The sequence below is a fragment of the Lepisma saccharinum genome, chromosome 9 (assembly GCF_977018435.1).
Source record: "Lepisma saccharinum chromosome 9, izLepSacc3.1, whole genome shotgun sequence".
NCBI lineage: Eukaryota > Metazoa > Arthropoda > Insecta > Zygentoma > Lepismatidae > Lepisma > Lepisma saccharinum.
The window spans coordinates 50,089,098-50,110,240 of NC_139237.1; the positions used below are offsets into that span (position 1 = coordinate 50,089,098).

The 21,143-nt window shown below is 38.2% G+C and overlaps 1 protein-coding gene across 1 annotated transcript; it reads left to right on the plus strand.

Moving 5' to 3' along the window:
• The first annotated feature begins 1,597 nt into the window (after window positions 1-1,597).
• On the plus strand, window positions 1,598-20,310 carry LOC145992047 (charged multivesicular body protein 5-like). Its single transcript, XM_083128173.1, has 5 exons — window positions 1,598-1,774; window positions 3,044-3,195; window positions 7,796-7,961; window positions 10,325-10,552; window positions 14,224-20,310. The coding sequence occupies exons 1-5, from the start codon at window positions 1,706-1,708 to the stop codon at window positions 14,272-14,274; spliced, it is 666 nt and encodes a 221-aa protein (XP_082984299.1). The 5' UTR covers window positions 1,598-1,705; the 3' UTR covers window positions 14,275-20,310.
• Window positions 20,311-21,143: the final 833 nt, after the last annotated feature.

Here is a 21,143-nt window from a genome sequence, read left to right on the forward strand (position 1 = left end):
TCATGCACATACATAATATATATGTATAGTTTGTGTATGTCTGTGTAGACCACAAACTTCTTGCCCCCCCCCCCCCCCAAACATCAATCTTCAATGATTTCGCGCCCTGGTAGAGTATGTAGCTGCCTGGCAAAGTCCTCATTCCGTAAATTCACGAACTGCATGAAATCAGAAAACGAAATATATTCCCCCCTCGTCTTCAGAAAACCTGTTTCACAACCCACCCCTGTCCTTTCTGTGGTAAAGGAAACTCCAGTGGGACAATGAATCTCCCCTCCCTATTTACTGTGGGCAGCAAAAGAAGACGGCCGCGCCATCTATTGGCCACCGACGGAACTGCAATTTCCAAGCGCAGCGAGGTTTAAATGTAGGGTAATCTTCTATACCCTAACTATTCTATGTTTATAACGAAGAGAAACTACAGGGCGAATGACTTCATTTTCTCAATGCGACACATCAAGCAGTGGCCTGTTTTTTTTTAAAAAAAACAAAAACGAGTGGGGTGGTGGTTCATTTGTTTATCGTACAACAATCACTACGAGAAGGCAATCTGATAATACGCTTGCTTGTGTTCTTTTCTAAAGCATTGAAATGTTCATGCTCTTTACTCTTGGCTGCAAGATTCTTACTTTGAACTTATGGACGAGAGTGTAAATGAACTGACTTGGTGAAGCCGATTCAGACACGGACACAGATTGATTGATTGATTGAGTTGGTGTTTTAAGTCCACTTTATGCACAGTAAGGCTAATCGGGACTGGACCTACAGTTTAAAATGGGATGCGAACCATTATGTGCCTCCACCAAGTATCGAACCCGGGATCGCTTGATTACAAGGCGACGACGCTACCGCTGCGCCATCGGGGAGGCCCCTCAGACACAGATTCATCGGTAGACAGATTCGGATGAGTGGGAGAGTGAAACTGAAGAAGGAGAACTGGAAGACATTTAGAAGGTGAGCTCAGTTATATCGTTTATATATTTTTCATTTTTCTATCGTTTCATTTCATACATTTCTTATGCTGGTAAGAAATATCCCTAATATAACTTAATTCATTTAAGTTTTAAAGGGAAAATATCAAAATGTATTTAGAATTTAGCGTAATCAAAAGGTAGCGTAGGTGAGGGGATATTAATTCATGCCTTTCACATTCAAATTTCGTTAAAAATTATCAGACGATTCCGCTCCCTCCAGGTTGCAACACTGCGAACCAACGTCGCCGAAGACAATGGAGTGGGGAAATGTGATGTGAGGTGCGCAAACAATGGATTGCAGCGTCTTGTTTTTAAACTTGTCAAGTTATAACTATAATTTACTGGGAAAAGGTTGACTATCTTTTGTTTAAAACATGTTTTTTGAACTCATGTTTAAAACTATGTTTAAAAACAAAAAAAACATGTTTTAAACAAAAAAAAAACAGTTTGTTTTGTTCTTTTTAAAAAAAACACAAATTTTGCCAACCCTGGTTTCTGATACAAGGCAACATAGGTCCCTAATGATGGAATGTTAACAAAATGTAGAATTTCTCGTTAATGACATTGGAAATTTTTTATCATACTTCTCATGACCTGGCAACATTAATATGATTCATAAGGCAGTTGTTTCTGGAGCTAGTGCTGAGAAATATTTTCGTGTTAACATAAAATCGTAATAAAAGACCTAAGAAAGGTTGTTTGAAAGTTTTTTTTTGTATTCATCAACCGAAATGAATAGGCTGTTTGGAAGACCTAAAGCGAAAGAACCTCCACCTAATATTACAGACTGTATCTCAGGTGTAAGTAAACATTTGCTAAATTTAGTTGTCATTTCCATCGTATTGAAATAATAGTTTAGATTACACAACTTATAGAATATCACATTTATTACACACAGATTCTGCATTTAGTTGATATTATACTAAAGCCACGGAGATGTAACTTTTTGTGTATAAGAATGTTTATTTAGATCATAAACGTTAAATGGCAAAAAATGTGTCACTACTATAACTTCGTAACGCACCTTACCTGATGTAATTTCCTTCTGAAACATGTTTCATAGTTAACATTAAACATTGTAAAAACTAGAACAAACTCTTACACAAAAGTTTTTCACTGCGCCACTGATATAGCACAAAAAAAAATAGCTAACAGTGAATATTAGAGATCATCTACCAAATATCCAGCGTTTTCCACTACACTGCAAACACTTTTCTCTTTCAGTTCATGACCTCAAGCAAAAACCAAGATTGCACTCGTTTGTTGTGCACATACTGTCAAAAGAGCACTGCTAACTCTCTCGCTTTCCATTTGTCATTTGGCTCTGAAAACATGCCGCATTTTGACCACATTATAGTAATGGCCAAAAGAGATGCCTTCCTGTACCAACTGTACCAACACTTGTTGGTGTTTATTATTGGACCCTTGATTAGAATCCACTTTAAAAAAATGTTCTAATGTGGAATAACTAACCATACATGTGAAGTGATTATCAAATCTATTTGTGTTGTGAGATCATCGGTACAATATGTTTGCTTGTGAAAGTCGAATGATAAATTTCTGAAGTTCCCATACATTTACTTCACTTATGGTAAAGAGCAAAACAAGGTTCAATGCAAACAAAGTCCTGGCTCTCCTAGACATTCTAAACAAAATAATGCAGTGTTTTTTACTCTATTGGTACAGGAAATAAAAATTGTAATGCTTCAGACTAGCAATGTTAACAAGAAAAAAAAAATTTCTTTGCTATCAAACCATTCTTTGATGCATAACAAAAGGAACTATAATGCTAAGAGAGACGTGCAAATGAGAAACCAAGCTAATGTTTATTTTAAACAATCCTTCAGCAATGTTCCATGAACGACTTAAAAGCCTGCTGTGCAGTTCCTCTGATGGGAAGCATTCAAAGCAGGTAATGCGTCAAAGGCACACAGCTACAACCCCATATGATGCATATGTGTCACCGGCAGCGAAAGTGTTAAGTGCACTTGTGCCATTACTGCACCTACGTTTTCACTCTTCAATGAGTGTTTATTATTAAATAATTATAAATATTAATTATACCTCAGGTTGACAGCAGAGCAGAATCAGTAGAAAAGAAGATTGCTCGTCTAGATGCAGAACTCGTAAAATACAAAGATCAAATGAAGAAGATGAGGGAAGGACCAGCAAAGAATGCTGTGAAGCAGAAAGCCATGAGAGTTTTAAAGCAAAGGAAAATGTGAGTACCCATTAAGTTAGTCCTAACAAAATATGACTTTCTTCAGAACTTTGTGAAACCTGCTATTGTAACAACTTTTGTGTGATTCAGTTTAAAGTGTAAGTCAGTGACAAGGAAACATGTCATGCACAACTAAAAGCAGATGAAGACATTTCTATCAAATCAATGGAAAACATTTATGAAGGTGGATAATTGCTTATTATAAAAACTTATAATTGAAGGAGATTATTATAATTGTTCTGCGTTCCTTACGGATAAACTTAGAACCAATTTATGCTTTGCAGTTTGCAAAATGTAGTAAATATGCGATATCGCCCAAACGGATTTCTTCAAATTTACAGGAGAAACTACTTACTGAAAACTTCACCATGGAATGCTGCAGAACAAGAAATAATCACTCTATGTAAGGAACTTGCATTTTCTGTAAAGCGGCAACATTATGCCGTTGTTTCCATTATGTACCTGCAGCTGGCGCGAGCGTCGAAAGTCACACGGTCTTGAAAGTGTTTCCAAACATGCCTTTTTTTTACGAGAATTTTTTAACTATGCTTACCTAACCTAACCTAACCTTGTCGGAAATGGTCCGTGGGGCTATGGTGAATGGTTTTTGGGGCTATCGTGAATGGTTTTTGGGGCTATCGTGAATGGTTTTTGGGGCTATCGTGAATGTTTTTTGGGGCTATCGTGAATGGTTTTTGGGGCTATCCGTCAATGGTTCGTGGGGCTATCGTGAATATTTTTTGGGGCTATTCGTCAATGGTTTGTGATGACATAATGAACACGAAAGTAGGTATTTTTCGGTGGAGGAGGTTGAAACACTGCATACCCACTCCAAATTGACAAAACACAAGCACAACGTGTGATGATCCATGACGAGTGCATGCCATATTGTCTGTTACACAAGCGAAACAAGGAAGACAAATAATGACTCGTAATATGAAAAGTTGACACTATTTTATGGAAAAAGGCATGACTTCACCTTAAAGAATCTTCTGCAATGCTAAAATTAACGAATAAACGAGTGAGAGGTGTTCGGGCCTTATCGCATAATTATCCAAAATGCTTATTCAGGGTTTTCGAGAAAAGATCCTGAACCCCAGGAATTACAAAAAAAACAGCATGTTTGGAACCTGCCTCCATCATGTCAAAATTGTTCAGAAATGTTGGCATCTGCCAAAATAATTCCATGATACTTGAGTGAGTTGGTATACTTTGCAGATTAATATAGCAAATAGGAAAAAGTCCTACATGTCAAATTTAAAAATACTATCTTTATTAATATGATATATTATTATGCAAACATATAATATATTCAGGAAGTGATACAAAATAAACAGGTGCTTTTCTCCCTGTTCCATGATTGCACAGCTAATTTAATCTGTCTTGAACTCAGTTTCTCTTCTCTGTGAGCTGTAATAGTGGAAAGAATGCATAGTGATGTCAGCATTGTTTTCATGTTTGCATTGTGAATTTACCAAAACTAGCATCAATATTTTTGATAGTTGTATACAGAAAGCTACATGAAAGAGTGTTATATGGGAAATATACAGTTTTCAAAATTACCCAAAAGTTGTTTTTTAAAGTTTTGCATATTGTGCAAAATGGAAATTGTGCAACTAAATGTAGAAAATCGTAATTTTCAGGTAATTTTTAAAAATTGGATGTCTTGCATTGGACTCCTAATTGTCATATGTTCTGAACAAGTATTTTTTTTTTTCATGTGAAAGTAAAATATATCAGCAAGAAACTGTGATAATTTCATTTGAAACCAGGTGTGCTGGTATGTATGGTTTGTCATAGCTTCTTTTATTTCTGTGTATTGCCACACTAATTGTCATAGAGAGATAAAATTGGGTTTGTTTTCTTTCTTTAATTGATTGATTGAGTCAATTTTATATTGTACTAATGACTGTTACGACTAATCTAAACAGCATGGTATGAACATGGTAGGGACGTGGCTGGAACACGTAGATTATAAGGAAGCGGTTTCAGACAGCACGGCCGTGCGCATCCTGAGAAGAGTTTTCATGAGGTGTGAAAATCTGATTGATTGAGTTGGTGTTTTAAGTCCACTTACTTCACAGTAACCTAATGGGGACTGGACCTACAGTTTTAAAGTTCGAATCGAACCATGGACCTATTTCTTTCTTAAAGGGCTTTTAGCAGGGGTAAAATATATACATTGTGCCTCCAAATAATTGGTTAACGGAAGAAGAAAATTGATTTTTTTTAAAGAAATATGGCATGCCCCCCTCCCCCAACCCAGGCTGAGTGAATTATAAAAATAGTATTATGTAGCTGTGCAAAGTTTCGTAGAAATCAGACTGATACTTCGTGACTAAAAAAATAATAGCAATGTATAAAGCCCAGTGTTGGCAGCTAACGAAACAATTTCTGGAATTTCGCTTCTAGCGTCAACCATATGGATGCTGGATGGACCCAATTTGGAGGGAAGCACGACAAGAGATCATTATATGGGGATATGTAATGCATGTGCTGCAACTTTGAAAATACGTGGAAATTACGGTGTTCAGAAATTTTGCCAATTACGGAAAATTTCAAACTTCGGGCCTTTGCCCTTGCTTTACCCCTTTGCTGACAACGGACATATTGTTTATGATATATCATTTACGTGATCCATACTTTAATAAGTAATAATATGTTAATAATAACAATAATTTTACAATTAGGCCTAACAGATTTTTCAGGATGGGCAAACTGAGCTGCTTGGAATGTCTACTTTATTTCACATTATAGCACAGTGTACTGTATCACCAAGTTTCTACTGTGCTTTCTTTTTCAGCACAGTATATCGGGTGACAAGAAATAACCCGTACTAATGTTTGTGATCATAAAGTTATTAAACCGAAACAATTGAGCAAAACAACACTGAAGAACAATGACATGGGACCTTTGGAACAAGATGTTCAACTGGTTTCGAAGTGGCCTCCCTGGGCGGCGATACAGAGGTCCAAACGGGCTTTGAAATGTTGGGCAATGGGCCGCAGGTCCTCGGGCAACAATCGGTTCCACTCATGACGCAGCAATTGCTTCAGCGACTCCAAACTGTGGTGGCATTTAGCACATACCCTGGCCTCCAAAATCGACCACAGACTGTAGTCCGTTGGGTTGAGGTCCGGCGAGTAGGGTGGCCATTCCGCCGATGCGATGAAGTCCGGAAAATGGGTTCTGCACCACGCTTGCGTCATTTTCGCCCTGTGGGCCGGAGCGGATACTTGCTGAAATGTCCATTGTGTATCGCCGAAGTGCTGCTGGGCCCACGGAAGGACAACGTTCTCGAGAATGTTGCGGCGGTACACTTCTTGGTTGCTGTTGACCCCTTGATCCACGAAATCCAGGGTCGTCTTGCCGCTTGCGCAAATTCCGCCCCACACCATGACCGACTGCGGATTTTGGCGGTGTTGGACGATGGCTGAGGTACCGGGAGCCTCTGCAGACCAGGTCCTGTTGTTTTGGTGGTTGTGCGCCTGCTCCACGGTGAACAGCTTCTCGTCTGTGAAAAGAATGTGCTCCCATTGCTTACCTGCGGCCCGGCACTTCAGAGGGCGGCATCTTTTGAGTCGCAGGCGCTTGATTTCGTCCGTGTGAAGCTGAACTTTTTGGAGCTTGTACGCCTTGAGGTTGAGGTTCTTTTTCGCCATTTGCTGCACCGATTCGCGGTTGATCTCGATCTCACGGGCGACTTTTCTCATGGAGACCCTCGGATTTCGCTGAACTCGCTTTTTGATGATCTTGCGGTTCTGGGACGTGTTGATGGTAGGCTTTCTTCCTCTTCTGGGACGGTCGCCTACATGGCCGAGCTCCTTGAATCGCCGAACTGCATCTGAGACTGTCATTTTTGGAACACCCAGCAAACGAACAATTTCACATTGACGCTTTCCCTGACGCCACAGTTAAAAAATTGCACTGCGTTTGGTTGACAGTCTGAAACACAAAGACTGTAATCGCTATGAAGCCGAAACAAGAAGTACAGTTACAAAAGACTATGGAGAATCCAATAACACAACAATTATTTGGCTACGATACACTACATTCTTGGCAGGATACGCCAAACTTTGTACGGGTTATTTCTTGTCACCCTGTATATACTTATGCTTGTTGCTAATTCTTTATATTGTTCTACGCCATGGCTGTACGGTCTAAGGCATCAGGCTTTGGGCTCGGTCTACGGTCTATGGGGAAGCATAACAACTTTTCTCCTGAGATTTTGGCCAGTGTATGGAATTGGTGGCCATCGACAATCACGAGGAAATTAAGGAGTTAGGAATGAATAGTGTAATCCGGTCAAGCTACAATGACTTGAGGGTTCGTGGTGCTGACCGCACATCACCCTGTAACTGGTTGGATGAATGCCCACCTCTCCTGATGCATGTGGGAGTGAGGCCGGCAGTTGGTAGGTAGTCCCTGGCTCTCAAGGCTGTTAAGCACAGGGTAATATTATTACAGCTTTATATAACATTGGTGGATGAGCACGTTCAGTGCTTGACTCTCTGAAGGTTCCAGTCCTTGTCTAGGTGCTCCTCATCATCAGGATTAGCAATACAAAATAAGGAAAATACAAAATACACATTTTTTACAGGTATGAACAACAAGTTGATAATTTAAGACAGCAATCCTTCAACATGGAGCAGGCTAATTTTGCATGCCAGACTCTGAAAGACACTCAGTCGACTGTTGTGGCCATGAAGACTGGAGTCAAACAGATGCAGAAAGAATTTAAGAAGATAAATATTGATGAGATTGAGGTAAGTGGTTTTGTTATCAAAATTTTAGTGATCACAATGACATGGTAATCAATAGGGACTATATATAATATTGCCTTTGTAAGTAGCCAAGCAAAAGTGACAAATATCAGCAAATTAGACTGTTAGGAATTATATATATATCAATTTCATGTCACATAATTTGAGGTATATTGCATATTTTCCATTAAGAGAGTATATTTTTTTTTACATGAAATGATGTATAAACAAACACCTTCTCTCAAGGTTTCGTTGAGTAATATGTTTCTGGGACAAGCATTCAGAATTTGTTTTAATAAACTGCAGCTAAACTGTAGGTACAGTCCCAATTTGTCTGTTTGAGCATAAAGTGGACCTTAAACTAACCTAGACATCAATATCATGCTCCAACCACCTTTACCCCCAGGTACTCATTTAGTAGAGGCTGGGTGGTCTCCAAAGTTGCTCCATGCAAGAACATTGCTGCAAAAATTCCCACCTTGAGTCACACCCTGGGAGTTGAACCCAGGGTTTCCCACTTGCCAGTCAGCTGCCCTACAGATATCATTAATGTTGTTTAAATTTGTTAATAGCACTCCTAAATATTTGAATTTAGGAATATACAGGATGTTTCTGTGACCATGTTACTAACTTTCAGGGATAATGGAAGGAGACAAAAGCATCAATATGAGATAGGTAACCCCTGTCGGGAAAAGCCTTGTTCAGAAGTTACAACCCAAAACCATAGTGACGAGAAGGGTGTTCCCACTTGATTTATTTTGTGGGGTCACATAAAAAGTGTTGTGTATGAGACACATGTGGATAATGAAGAACTACTGGCAAGAATTCTTGCTGCCAGTGACATTGCCTGTACAACTTCAGCTATGTTAGAGCATATGAGACATAGCTTCTTGCAATGCTGTCATGCCTGCATCGATACTGGAGGATGAAAATTTGAACAACTGCTATAAATGCATTAATCTTGGCTAGTTTACGTATGATGTAGTAATTTACTTATTAAAGCTACAAAGAAAGTTTTTTCCATAGCCATCCCAAATTTTGGTTAAACTTTGGTTTTGTTGAGACTATTTTATGCTCAGATGGGCTAATCGGGACTGGACCTACAGGTAAAGTGGGATCAGAGCCACTGTGGTAGTTTCACATCCTGGAAAAAGGGACTGCATAGAACCTTCTACCTTCCAACAATGGTTTTGATTTATAATTCTTGACTGGGACATTTTCGGATTGAGAGTTCTTATCTCTTGTCCATAAACAAATAACTTATCTGCAAGTTTCTCAAGGTTGCATCCTCTTTCTTTTCGTGGGGCTCGGAATGGTTTTGGAACCATTATAACTTCTGAATGAGGCGTTTCTGGACAGGGGTTTCTTATCTCCTATTGATGCTTTTGTCTCCTACCATCGTCCCTGAAACTTTGTGACATGGTCACAGAGACACCCTGTATATTATATTTACTCTAATACTTGTATGGTATTATGGGTACAGACCCGATTGAAGTAGGGGCATGCATATAAAATTTGAAATAACACATTGTAGTGTTAATTTTTCATAATTTTGAAAGGTGCGAGGTGCATTTTGCTACCATGTTTTGTCACGAAATGAAGTGCAAAGTAAAGTCTTAAACATGAAATTTAGGATTTATTTACCAACGCGACACCTTCTGAGTGTGAGTTATGCTAATCACGGAAAAATGATTAATTCGGCTGTAAATATTTGAGAAGCAAAAATGTACTCCTTTACACAAAAATAAATGTAATACTCTGATAACTATATAAATGTGCTATTAAAAGTAAAATGGTAATTTTGTGTAGTTAGTTTTGAAATCAAATTTAGGGTTTTATTCACCATTTTAACACCGATGTGCCATTTTATATACCACTTTTGATCCCGAAATATGCCCATTTTTTGTAACGATATCTTGATGTTTTATTTACCGTAAGTATGTGGTTCTAAGGGTTAGGTACAATGTGTGGAAGAAATATTCTTATTTTCTATTCTAAGTAAATCTCTCTTTTATTTTAAATTGCAATTTGACACTAGTTAATAAAAATAATGAAAGGGACCTTATTTCATGAAATTCTGGTTGCGAAATGCAGTTAAAAGTTTTGTTTCTATGTCCACTTTGTGCACAGAAAGGGTAATCGGGGCTGGGTCCACAATTTAAAGTGGGATCTGAACCATTATGTACCTCCACTGGGTATGAAACCCAGGTTCCCTTGACTACGAGGTGATGATGTTACCACTACACAGTGATGAAACTTTTGCCACTAAATAAAAGATTGATCTTGTCTTCATAACTGTGTAAGCACTCTACTACTGAAAGTTAACATTAGGCAGGTAATGAGTTAACCATTTCCTCTTTTACCAGGATTTGCAAGATGATATGTCGGACATGTTGGAGCAAGCTGACGAAGTGCAAGAAGCACTAGGACGAAGCTATGGAATGCCAGAAATTGATGATGATGAGCTGGAGGCTGAATTAGAGGCTCTGGGAGATGAAATTGCTCTTGATGGTGACACCAGTTATCTAGACGATGCAGTGACAGCTCCAATGGCACCAGATAGAGAGCCAGGTGCAGAAAGTGCAAGGAATAAGGTGCGTTTTTGCTTTTATTTTCTCTACACATTCTTTGTTTTTTCTAAATTCTGCCCACTAAACCATAAATCATTAATATTATTAAATAATAATTATTATTTAATAAATAGGTTCTACTTATTAAACATACGAGGGAAAGTAAATATATAAGTCGCAAAATGAAATATCTTTGAATTGCTGCAATGAATATCAGTCATTGCACTGATCCTTTCCACAAGTGTCGGTGTAGGTGGCTGCACCACTGTGTATCGTATACAGCGCTAGTAGTCACGTTCTCGTGTGGCAGTGAGTCATTTGAGTGCCAATTCGGTAAGATGGCAGGTGTGTTAGCTGAGTGTACGCGTGGTGAGCGAAATTTGATTTCTGTGGGTGCAGGGCAAATCTGCTGAGCAAGTGCACAAGGAAATGTTACCTGTTTACGGTAACAAATGTTTATCCAGGAAAGCTGTTTACAACTGGGTGGAACATTTCAATCGTGATCGAACCAGCATTAGTGATACCAGGTTGTCCTACAGAATTTCGCAGTGAAACTACCACAAGGAAAGTGGAAGACATGATCCGTGCCAATCGTCGTGTGACTATCGACGAGGTGGCTTTACAGTTGATTTGCTCACATGGAACAGTGTACCTCATTGTGCATGACAACCTGAAGTTTCACCGGAAACATAACGCGCCAGTATGGAATGGAAATATCCATCACCACCCAAAATGAAAAAGTTCAAGGTCACCCAGTCAGCACGGAAGGTGATGGTCACTATGTTTTGGGACAGTAAAGGCATCCTACTCGTGGAATTTCTGCCCCAGGGTCAGACTGTCACTGCAGCCACGTATTGCAGAACCCTGACGAAGTTACGGTCAGCCATTTGCAGGAAATGTCCATGTGCTTTGAGAGATGAAGTTCTTCTGTTGGATGACAACGCTCGTCCACACAGTGCCAATACCACAGTGGCTCACATACGGTCCCTAGGTTGGAAACGACTGGAACAACCAGCCTAAGTCCAGATTTGGCACCCTCTGACTTTCATCTCTTTGGCCCACTGAAGAATCACCTGGGTGGTCACCGGTTCCAGGATATGGAGGATGTCCATCGGGAGCTTACTAGCTGGCTACGACACCAACCACAAACCTTCTTCGCTGCTAGCTTTGAGGGACTTGTGCAACGCTGGGACATCTGCCTAAATGTTCATTGAGAATACATTGAAAAATAAACCACATTTCATCAGGTAACTATTTCAGTTTTTCTTTCTATTCCATTTTGCAACTTATATATTGACTTACCCTCATAATAACAAAAATACAAGGCTAATTCAATATATAACCAGAAATATGTTACAAGCACCAAAATAACTTCAGTACTATGTTTCAACATAGTCCCCCCCTAGTTCATTGCACCTACACCAGCGCTTGATAAAGGCACTGATTCCACAGGAGAAACATTCTTTTGGACACGTGCATAACCACTCATTCACTGTCGACTGGACTTTGTCGTCATTCTGAAACCTCGATCCACTTAGTCCATCTTTCAGTGGGCCAAAGGTGTGGAAATCAGAAGGTGCGAGACCGGGCAAATATGGAGGGTGGGGTAAGCACTCAAACTTTAGGTCCTCGATGGTTGACAGTGTGACACTGGTAGTGTGTGGTCTCGCATTGTCATGGAGCAAAAGCACACCAGTGAACACCAGACCACGTAGTCTCTGCAGAATGGCTGGTTTCAGTTTTTCACGCAAAAGGTTGGAGTAGGTGGTACTGTTTACATTATGACCTCTGGGTATGTAATGTTCAAGAATTGGCACCTTGTGGTCCCAAAACAAGGTTAACATGACCTTTCCGGCACTCCGTTGAGCACGCACCTTCTTCGGTCTGGGAGACAAAGGATGTTGCCATTCAATTGTTGTCTTGTTTCCTAGTGTGAGGCAGGCATGCCAGCCCAAGCTATGAAAAGCTTACAGATGCCTTCACAAAATAACAAACATATAACAATCACGGCCGTATTTTAGATTTTGTATACAATTTTTCCGGTTATTTATTGAATGCACCTTGTATAATATACAATTTTAAGTTTTTAATTTTCACAGATAAGTAACCACTTCCTTTCAGTATATTAATTTGCTACCATATTTTCATTCCCCAAAGCAGGCGTAAAACAACCAAGAATGAAGCGCTGTTTTTTTAAGCAGACACTTTGTTATCATTTAATAGTTAGTGGTCTCTGTCATTGGTTCCAGTAGAGAAGTGGCAACCAGACCAATACATGACCAGTAACTACAGGGTGTTCAGCCTAAAAGTAAACCATGAATATTTTATTTAAGTTATGGTATGTTCTTCTCCTTTAATATAAAATATTATAAAAGGTAGTCGATCCGGGAACTTTTCTAACGGAATGACATGAGTACCTGGGAGAGACCCTGGGGGGTAAAGGTGGTCAGGGGCATGATGCTGATCACATCACCCCCAATAAGGACCGGATCAAGAAAGTGTGGGGTGTTACCCCCACACCCCTATACACCTTCATGGCATGGTGCTAAGCACAGGGGAGCACTTTACCTTTTTTTAGTCGATTTGCATGTGGTAACGTTTCTGCTTTATTTTTCAGCAAATTAAGTTGTTTTTTCATGGATAGACTTTAAATCCGGAGCACCAGTAAACCAACTTTTTCATATGTATAGAAATTGCTGGAATATTTGAAGTTGTCTGACTTCTATTTTTGTTTTACTTGCATGGATGCGTTGATTTTTTTTTATTATACTAATTAATATATAATCAATATATTTGAGATTGGCTGATAAGAAGTTTTGTTTGAAGCGAGTAAAGCACAGATATAAAATTTACCATACCGATATAACCGAAAATTTACCATACCGATATAACGGAAAATTTACCATACCAATATAACCGATATTCTACCGAGCCGATATAGTATTCAAAATGTTTCACTGACCTCCTTAATAAAACATATTGGATAGAGATTATATGTTTATATCCATAAAAATTATAATAAAATGGCACAATATTGCATTAAATTTTAAGATATTTATAGATATATCGGATCGGTAAAAATAATAGTCAATTTTACTGATACACCGATATGACTATATTGGCCGATACCGATAGAATACCGATTAATCTGTCCCATCCCTAAAATATGTATTGAATTGTTAAGAAGAATTGTTGCAGTATACCAGGTCAAAATTTCACAATATACCACTGCAATATATGCAATATAACACCCTGTACTTAAGCAATTGTCACAAACCTTATTATAATTATGCTAAAGGTGATGCCTCAAAATAAAATTTAATTTAAATTTTATTCTTTGTAAATATTATATATAAAAAAAGATATAACCTCAGTAGCCGAGCATGTTGAGTTCTGAACTTATAATCTTGCCACAGACAGTTTCAGGTTTGAGCCCTCGTATGGGCATAGGTGTTTCCTTTAAGCATATCTGTTCATTGAATTCTTCTAATCATCATTCATCCTCATAATCACAATTAGTCTGCAGAGGGAGAAAGCATCTTGAAATAAGATGAGTGGAAATAGCATAGCAAGCAAAAGTAGAGCATAATTAATTGATGCTTTATTTGTGTATACTATTTCAGCAGTAATTGATATTTCAGACATCTGTGTATATATAAACTGCTGTGTGAAGTAATATTCTCTTTCTTTTGTAGGATGGTGTACTTGTAGATGAATTTGGATTGCCACAGCTGCCTGCTTCATAATGTAATAAGTTTGAAACATAAGCTGTGTTTGTGTTTCGTGTGCCCTAGAAAGCAAGAGAGGTATACCATGTGGATATACCTAAAAATGGACCTAATTGGATGAAATTTGAAATAGAATATGTACAGTGTGAGAGTAGAAGTCTGTGACTATTTTAAGCTTCGTTAAGCATCATCATCAACTGCCCCTGTAATTGGTAATATGCATACATCCATGTCAAATTTGTGTTTGTTGGCCATATTTACTTGAAACCTGCACTGAATATGATTCATTCTTGCATGTGTCAACACACAGGATATAAAACGCAGTCACCAGCACACAAAGGTAGCTTTCCGTCAGCGTATATGCTGAATGGGATTTCACTAGGCCATATTCTATTATGTGTGGCTGAAAATATGATATGTAGATACCTTCTTGTAACTGATAACATTTATTTGCTGTTAATTGATATGTACAAGTACACTACTTGAAACGTACAAGTACTGAAACTATTAATAAATTAATTCAGAAATACAATTCATTTATTAATTGTATCTCTGAACCTGCATGAAGTTGCAGCAAACCACTTAGAATTGCAGCATGTTGAAAACACCTGCGGACCCATCAACAATATGTTCATGATCCCTCTAGATCTTATTTGTGTTCCTGTCGACATACGAGATCTGTGGAAAATTCCTGAAGTTTGTAAATATTTATTTTTCCACCTAGAAACTATTCGACCATGTCACTGCCAGCATTGCTTCCATTCATCAAAGCATTTCTAGAATTTTCCATTTCAGATACTGTGCAGTACTGCTAGCAAAGTTTTCTTTAGGTAAATAAGCTTACAATGTCAGCCTTTCAATACAGTTTTGACCACAGAGGTCTGGTGATAAATCAAGCAAGTAGGTGGGTTGTGGCATCACCACAGTGTCATGCTTTGCCAAAAACTGACAAATTAATATTAATAGCACTTTCTCATTGGCAAAATGGAGAGACCATTTCATATTTCTCCAAGCATCGCAAATTATTTCAAGATAATAATCCTTGTTCGCTGACAGGTCTTGTGAAATCATTTCATTGTACACAAAAACACACTTAATCGAAAGAAAAAAACTGTAACTATCACATGCATGTTTAATTTTTCAGATATATATTGTCCTGAACAAGGGTCATTGCTGACTGAACATTACACTATTTTTTAAACATTTAGAGTGCTGTGCTGTCTGAGGCTGGTTTAAACCTTATTTCCCAAGTTTCAGTTGCAAAATCTGAAATGTGCCTGTGAAGGAAAACTTTAGTTTGACACAAAACTTCACACAGATTTGTTGCTTGTGATTATTGTTAATCTTAACAACAAAAATCTCCAGATGTACATATATAGACATTGTGCCATAACTGTAGTTTTTGCTAGGTTAATAGTTATTGTTGACATACTAATTCAAATATTCAGGAGTATTCCACACACCTCATATATGTATGAAAACCGTCACTTATGTTCAAGGTTTTCTATTTGCTTGGAATTATTCCAACTGTTCAGTTTGTTCTTTATGCTGCTAGAAGACTTTGAAGCACATTACACCTCTTACATTCTTTCAGTTCACTAATAACAATACATATGTTTCTTCATCTGGTTAACCTCCCAGAATTTTTTGCTTCTGGTTCACCTTGCTTCACCTAAATTTCCATTCTTTCCAGAGACCTCCTACAGGTTATTTTGGTGAAAATATTTACGAGGGCTAGTCAAAAAAGAATGAGAATGAATTTTTTACTTACGAAATACAATAGAAAGGGGCCAGGTTGATATGGTCTTTTTCGAAGTATACACTTGGCCAAATGTGTCTGCCAGTCCTGGAAGATGTACTGGAACTTGTCTTTTGACATCATCTTCAAAACTGCCTCCGCCTTCTTCAGAATGGCCTTTGATGAGTCGAAACGCTTGCCCCGCAGCTCCGATTTCAGATGAGGGAACAAAAAAAGTCACACGGAGCAAGATCACATTCAATGTTTTATCGAGCTAGATATTGGGCAACAACATTGGAAACGTGAGGGTGTGCATTATCCTGGTGTAGGCGCCAACCAGATGGATGCAGCTCAGGGCGTTTTCGACGAATGTGTTCAGCAGGTCTTCAAAACTGTCACGTAATACTGCCCAGTAACCGTGGTATGCGGGGGCACTTCATGTTGGTAGACCATTCGACAATAGTCGAAGAAGGAAATCACCATTACCTTATTCGCCGATGGAACAGCTTTGGCATTGGAGAACTGGCTGATTTCCAGAATGTGCTCGCCTGTTTGCTTTCGGGATCATAGTGGTGAAGCCAACTCTCGTCACCAGTTATGATGGAATTCAGGTAGGCCTCGCCATACTCCGCTACCAGATGCTGAAGATCCCGAGACACTTCCACTCTCACCTGCTTCTGTTCAGGTGTTAGCAATCTCGGCACCAATCTTGCACATACGTGTCTCATGTGCAAGCAATCGTGCGGAATGGTGAACACACTACCATGGGAAATGTGTAACATGTCTGCCAGTTCATCTATTGTTATTCGCCGATCTTCCTGAACAATAACGACAGCTGTGTTGACCATGATCTCGTTCACTGCCGAGGCCGGAGTGCCCGGACCACCCTGCTTTGTGGTCGAAACACGGCCCTCCTTAAATTGTTTGAAGGAAAGAAGTGGAGAGAGAAAAAGAGATGAAAATTCTCTCACTCTTTTCCTTTCTTTTCTCTCCTCACGAACCGACATTTCTGACCATTCGTGTTTTGTTTAAGCAGTGTTGCCAGATTCATGCACATATGCGCTTGCAATTTTATCTGCAGATTCCACAAGACACGTTATTCTTGTGCAAGTTTGTTTCACCCCTGCATGTTCACCATGTGATATAAATAAAAATTCATTCTCACTCTTTTTTAAACTAACTAACTCTCTCTAGGCTTCTTGAACGTGAAGGTTCATGGCTGCAGCAACACAGGCCTTCCATCTGTCCCTATCCTGAGCAACATCTATATACTCTTTTACATCCCTACTAATTTTCTTTAGGTCCATCTCAACATTATCCCTCCATCTTCGTCTTGGTCTTCCTACCGGTCTCTTACCATCAGGTTTCCAAACAAGAATCCTGTAAACTCTACTTTCCTCTCCCATTCGTGCCACATGGCCTGCCCACCTAAGTCTTCTTGATTTAATTATTCTAATAATATCTGGACATGAATACAAATTATGTAGTTCTAAATTATGTAACCTTTCCCCACTCACCTGTCTCCTCATCCCTTTTAGGCCCAAATATTTTCCTAATAATCCTATTTTCAAATACTCTCAATATATGTTCCTCTTTCAATGTAAGGGACCAAGTTTCGCATCCAACTTCCAACTCTTTTTTTGACTAGCCCTTGTAATATATCCGCTTTGGTTATTTGGGTCATTTATGAGTTTGCCATTACAAGACCGGCATAAATCATCGTTAACAAATTTTATTGTGTGCATAATACTGTTTTATTGCCCTGTGTGTTTATTACAAGCAAGAATGCATGACATGGTGTTTCCCTTAGACACTAACAATGTTTGCCTCAAAGGTAAAAGTGTTTTCAGCATGTAATTTAAAATTAGGTACTAGTCTAAATTAAACATCTTAGATGTGGCTGAATACATTTGATCTTGCAACCAAAGTTCCCAGGTTCTTTGCGAGTTTTATTTTATCAACTTCATCTAATCAACACTGATTCTTGTCATCACAATTAAAAGTAACAGAAAAGCAATGCTGATTAGCTAAAATACAAAAAGTAATAAAGGTAGAATTACAAATTTTGTTCAGTACAGATCAGACTTTAAAGTTGTGCTCATAAAGTGCACTTATGTTTTACTAATTAGAAATACAAGTAGTTTTCAAATACTTTTTTACCCCCACAAAATAATAAATACTCACCATACACACATCACCATTCTTTGGTGATGTGTATCGAAATATTGGTTGGTATCTGCTTCACTCTTTTTCGAACATTGTGTCCTTGTCATCTTTACTTTCCAAGAAAAAAAAAATACATGACAATGGTACCTAATTTCAAATTGCATAACAAAATCAGCCACATCTTTGAGGCAAAAATTTTAAATATATCCACTTCATACACTTGCCCACTTCAATTACGTCTTATGACCAGATCAAAATAACCTTTAAAGCTCACGTAACAATGATAGCGTATTTCTTCGGAACATTACCTGATCTGCAGAATGTTCCCAAAGTTAACTATTAAGTCACCTCATAGTGCATTTTGTGTAGCATCTTGTAACAAAAGGATTAGGTGCTTTTGACATGTCTGACATATTCTAAATCTACTTCTTTTTTTTTTAGTTAGACATAATTTTGTGGAAATATTTAGGATTTTGTAGTAATTTTGGATAGCTCTATGAGCGGATGGAAAAAAATACCTTATTTCAAATTAGAAATTCTTAGGCAGATTAATAACTTTCATTTTGTACATTTTCAGTCTTGTTGATACTCTATTACTAGTTACAATTAATATGTTACAGCAGCATTTGGAAGAAGCAACTTTTTAGTAACGTAATATTATATATAATGTAATATATGTATAAGAGCATGCTCGAATCAATGGTGGGAAATTATGTTGAATGAATGTTTGTGTTAATAAAGGATGGTAAATTAAAAACAAACTAGTAATATATACGAAATGCACATTTCATTTGTCAGTGTCTAGATATATACAGATCGGTATGTATCAATTTAACCTGAAACAGAATGTTATCTTGTGAATAGTTGTGTGGTAACTTGATTTTACACAAATGAAACTCTTGGAACTAATTAAATTGTTATCCTGTTACCCTGTATCTTATGTATTTTTTCTGTGCTGTAGAACATCTTTGGAAAGAAAATCAGATTAATATTAGCAAAATATTGTACTTTTTTTCTCAATATAATTCTGATTAATTTCGCTCGTTCTTAATATATTTCATAGACAGGACAGATTAATTGGTACTCGTATCAGTATTAGCCAACATAGGCAAATTTGCATACAAGCTTATTCTCTAATATATCAATAAATTATCCAGTAATTTATTACCAAATTCTGTCATGTTGCTCTTTTGATAAATATAAACATACAGTTCATTTGTCCTTTTTTTTTGTAAATCTCTAAATCTGCTGTTTCGTTTCCAAAGCTGAAAGTCACTGCAATCACGTTACAATATTAATTTTATTAGGTAAGGGATTTCATTAACTATTCATGTTCTTCAAGGAATACTTACAATTATACATTGGATTGTTTATGCGAAAGTATTGGTAAATTTTACGTCTGTACTTCATCAGTATCAGCAAGATCTCTATATCTCTCTATCCCTGATATAGTCGTTGGGCATCTAGATTGCCATGCGTGAGACTAGGGTTTGAGAGGGTGGGTGATATAGCGTCGGAATTTTTCTGGCCTTGTCCCTGCATAATGCATCTCTGGGGCTCACCCAGCCTCAAAAATGGGTACCTGGGGGCTAAAGGTGTCCATAGCATGGTGCTGATCACATTATGTTCAAATTGGCCAAGATTGAAGAATTGTGGGGCCCTCCCCCCACATCCCTCTATATATGCCTCATGACATGTGCAAAGTGCATATAACCCTGATATATTCACACCTATTTTAGTAACGTGTTATAGTAACTGGAAGATCACAGATGCCAGTTGCAATAATATTACGTCAATATACGTAATAGTTTTTCACTTACACGATATGCAAGCTGTTTATAAACAATTTCATAACATTCTGATTAAATACTGAAATTGCTGGCATACTGTGTAAAAAATAATGTAGAAGACATTCTATAGCACAGAATGATACATTGGTAACCCTCATTTATGCATTGCATCTTTTTTCTTGTTACATATGTAGTATTACAACTTGATTTAAATGTAATGTAAAAAGTAATCGAAGATAATTTGTTGAGTTTGCTATGTGCTGTGAAGATAAGTTGTCTAGCGTACAATTAATCCCTAAAAGCTGTCTGTAGATGTGTTTTATAAAAGACTTTTTGAAGCAAATATATTTTATATAAGTATACATGCTGTTGCTAATATTTCCTGGATTGTAGCAGGAGATGGGGGATGAGCTTTTTTGCCATAATGTTACTCGTGGGTGTTTTATATCCTCAATTCTATGAATCTATAGTCTGTTAGCTCTAGTTGCCATCATCAACTCAAGTGCACGTGCACTTACTGGAAGAATCCATGCAGACACCATCTGCGAAGTTGAGGTAGCAATCATAAGACGTTTTCGTAACCATTCGGGAACTAGCGGACAGTCAAATTTGTGTGGGGTCTGTGCAAAACATTCGGGAACTAGCCAACAGTCAAGATTAGTGTGGGGTCTGTGCAAAAATTCATCAAGGAGCATCTGCATATATGGAAAGTTTCAGCTTGCTGGCTTCCCCGGCTTCCGACTCCTTTCCAGAGTAACAACCGAGGCAGGTGCTCCCTCAAACTTTCGGCCATGTGTCAAGAAAACCAAGAGGACTTTTTTTTTGCCAGACCAATTACACAGGATGAGACGTTGGTTTATCACTATGACCCAGAAACTGAAGCACAGTCGTAAGCAATGGAAGCACTACGATTCACCACCACTCAGGAAAGCACGTGTCCAACCCTCTGATGGAAAGTATGTCTTTAAACCCTCTGCTGGCAAGGTGATGCTCACAGTATTTTGGAACCAGAAGGTAGTGGTCTTGACAGATTTGCTGGCAAAAGGGACCAGAATAACCTATTATGTCTCTTTGCTGGTGAAATTACAAAAAGCTATGAAAAAGAAAGTCGCAGTATTCTTTCCAAAGTTGTCTGTCAGTTGCAAGACAGTGCACACGTCACCTAAATGGAAGCATGGTTCTGTGGCTATGAA

Excerpts from the sequence above, each read along its gene's own strand:
- LOC145992047 (XM_083128173.1), top strand. The coding sequence starts at position 1,706 with ATGAATAGGCTGTTTGGAAGACCTAAAGCGAAAGAACCTCCACCTAAT. Across the intron at positions 7,962-10,324 it reads TAAATATTGATGAGATTGAG|GATTTGCAAGATGATATGTC; the intron begins GTAAGTGGTTTT and ends CTCTTTTACCAG. Across the intron at positions 10,553-14,223 it reads CAGAAAGTGCAAGGAATAAG|GATGGTGTACTTGTAGATGA; the intron begins GTGCGTTTTTGC and ends TTTCTTTTGTAG.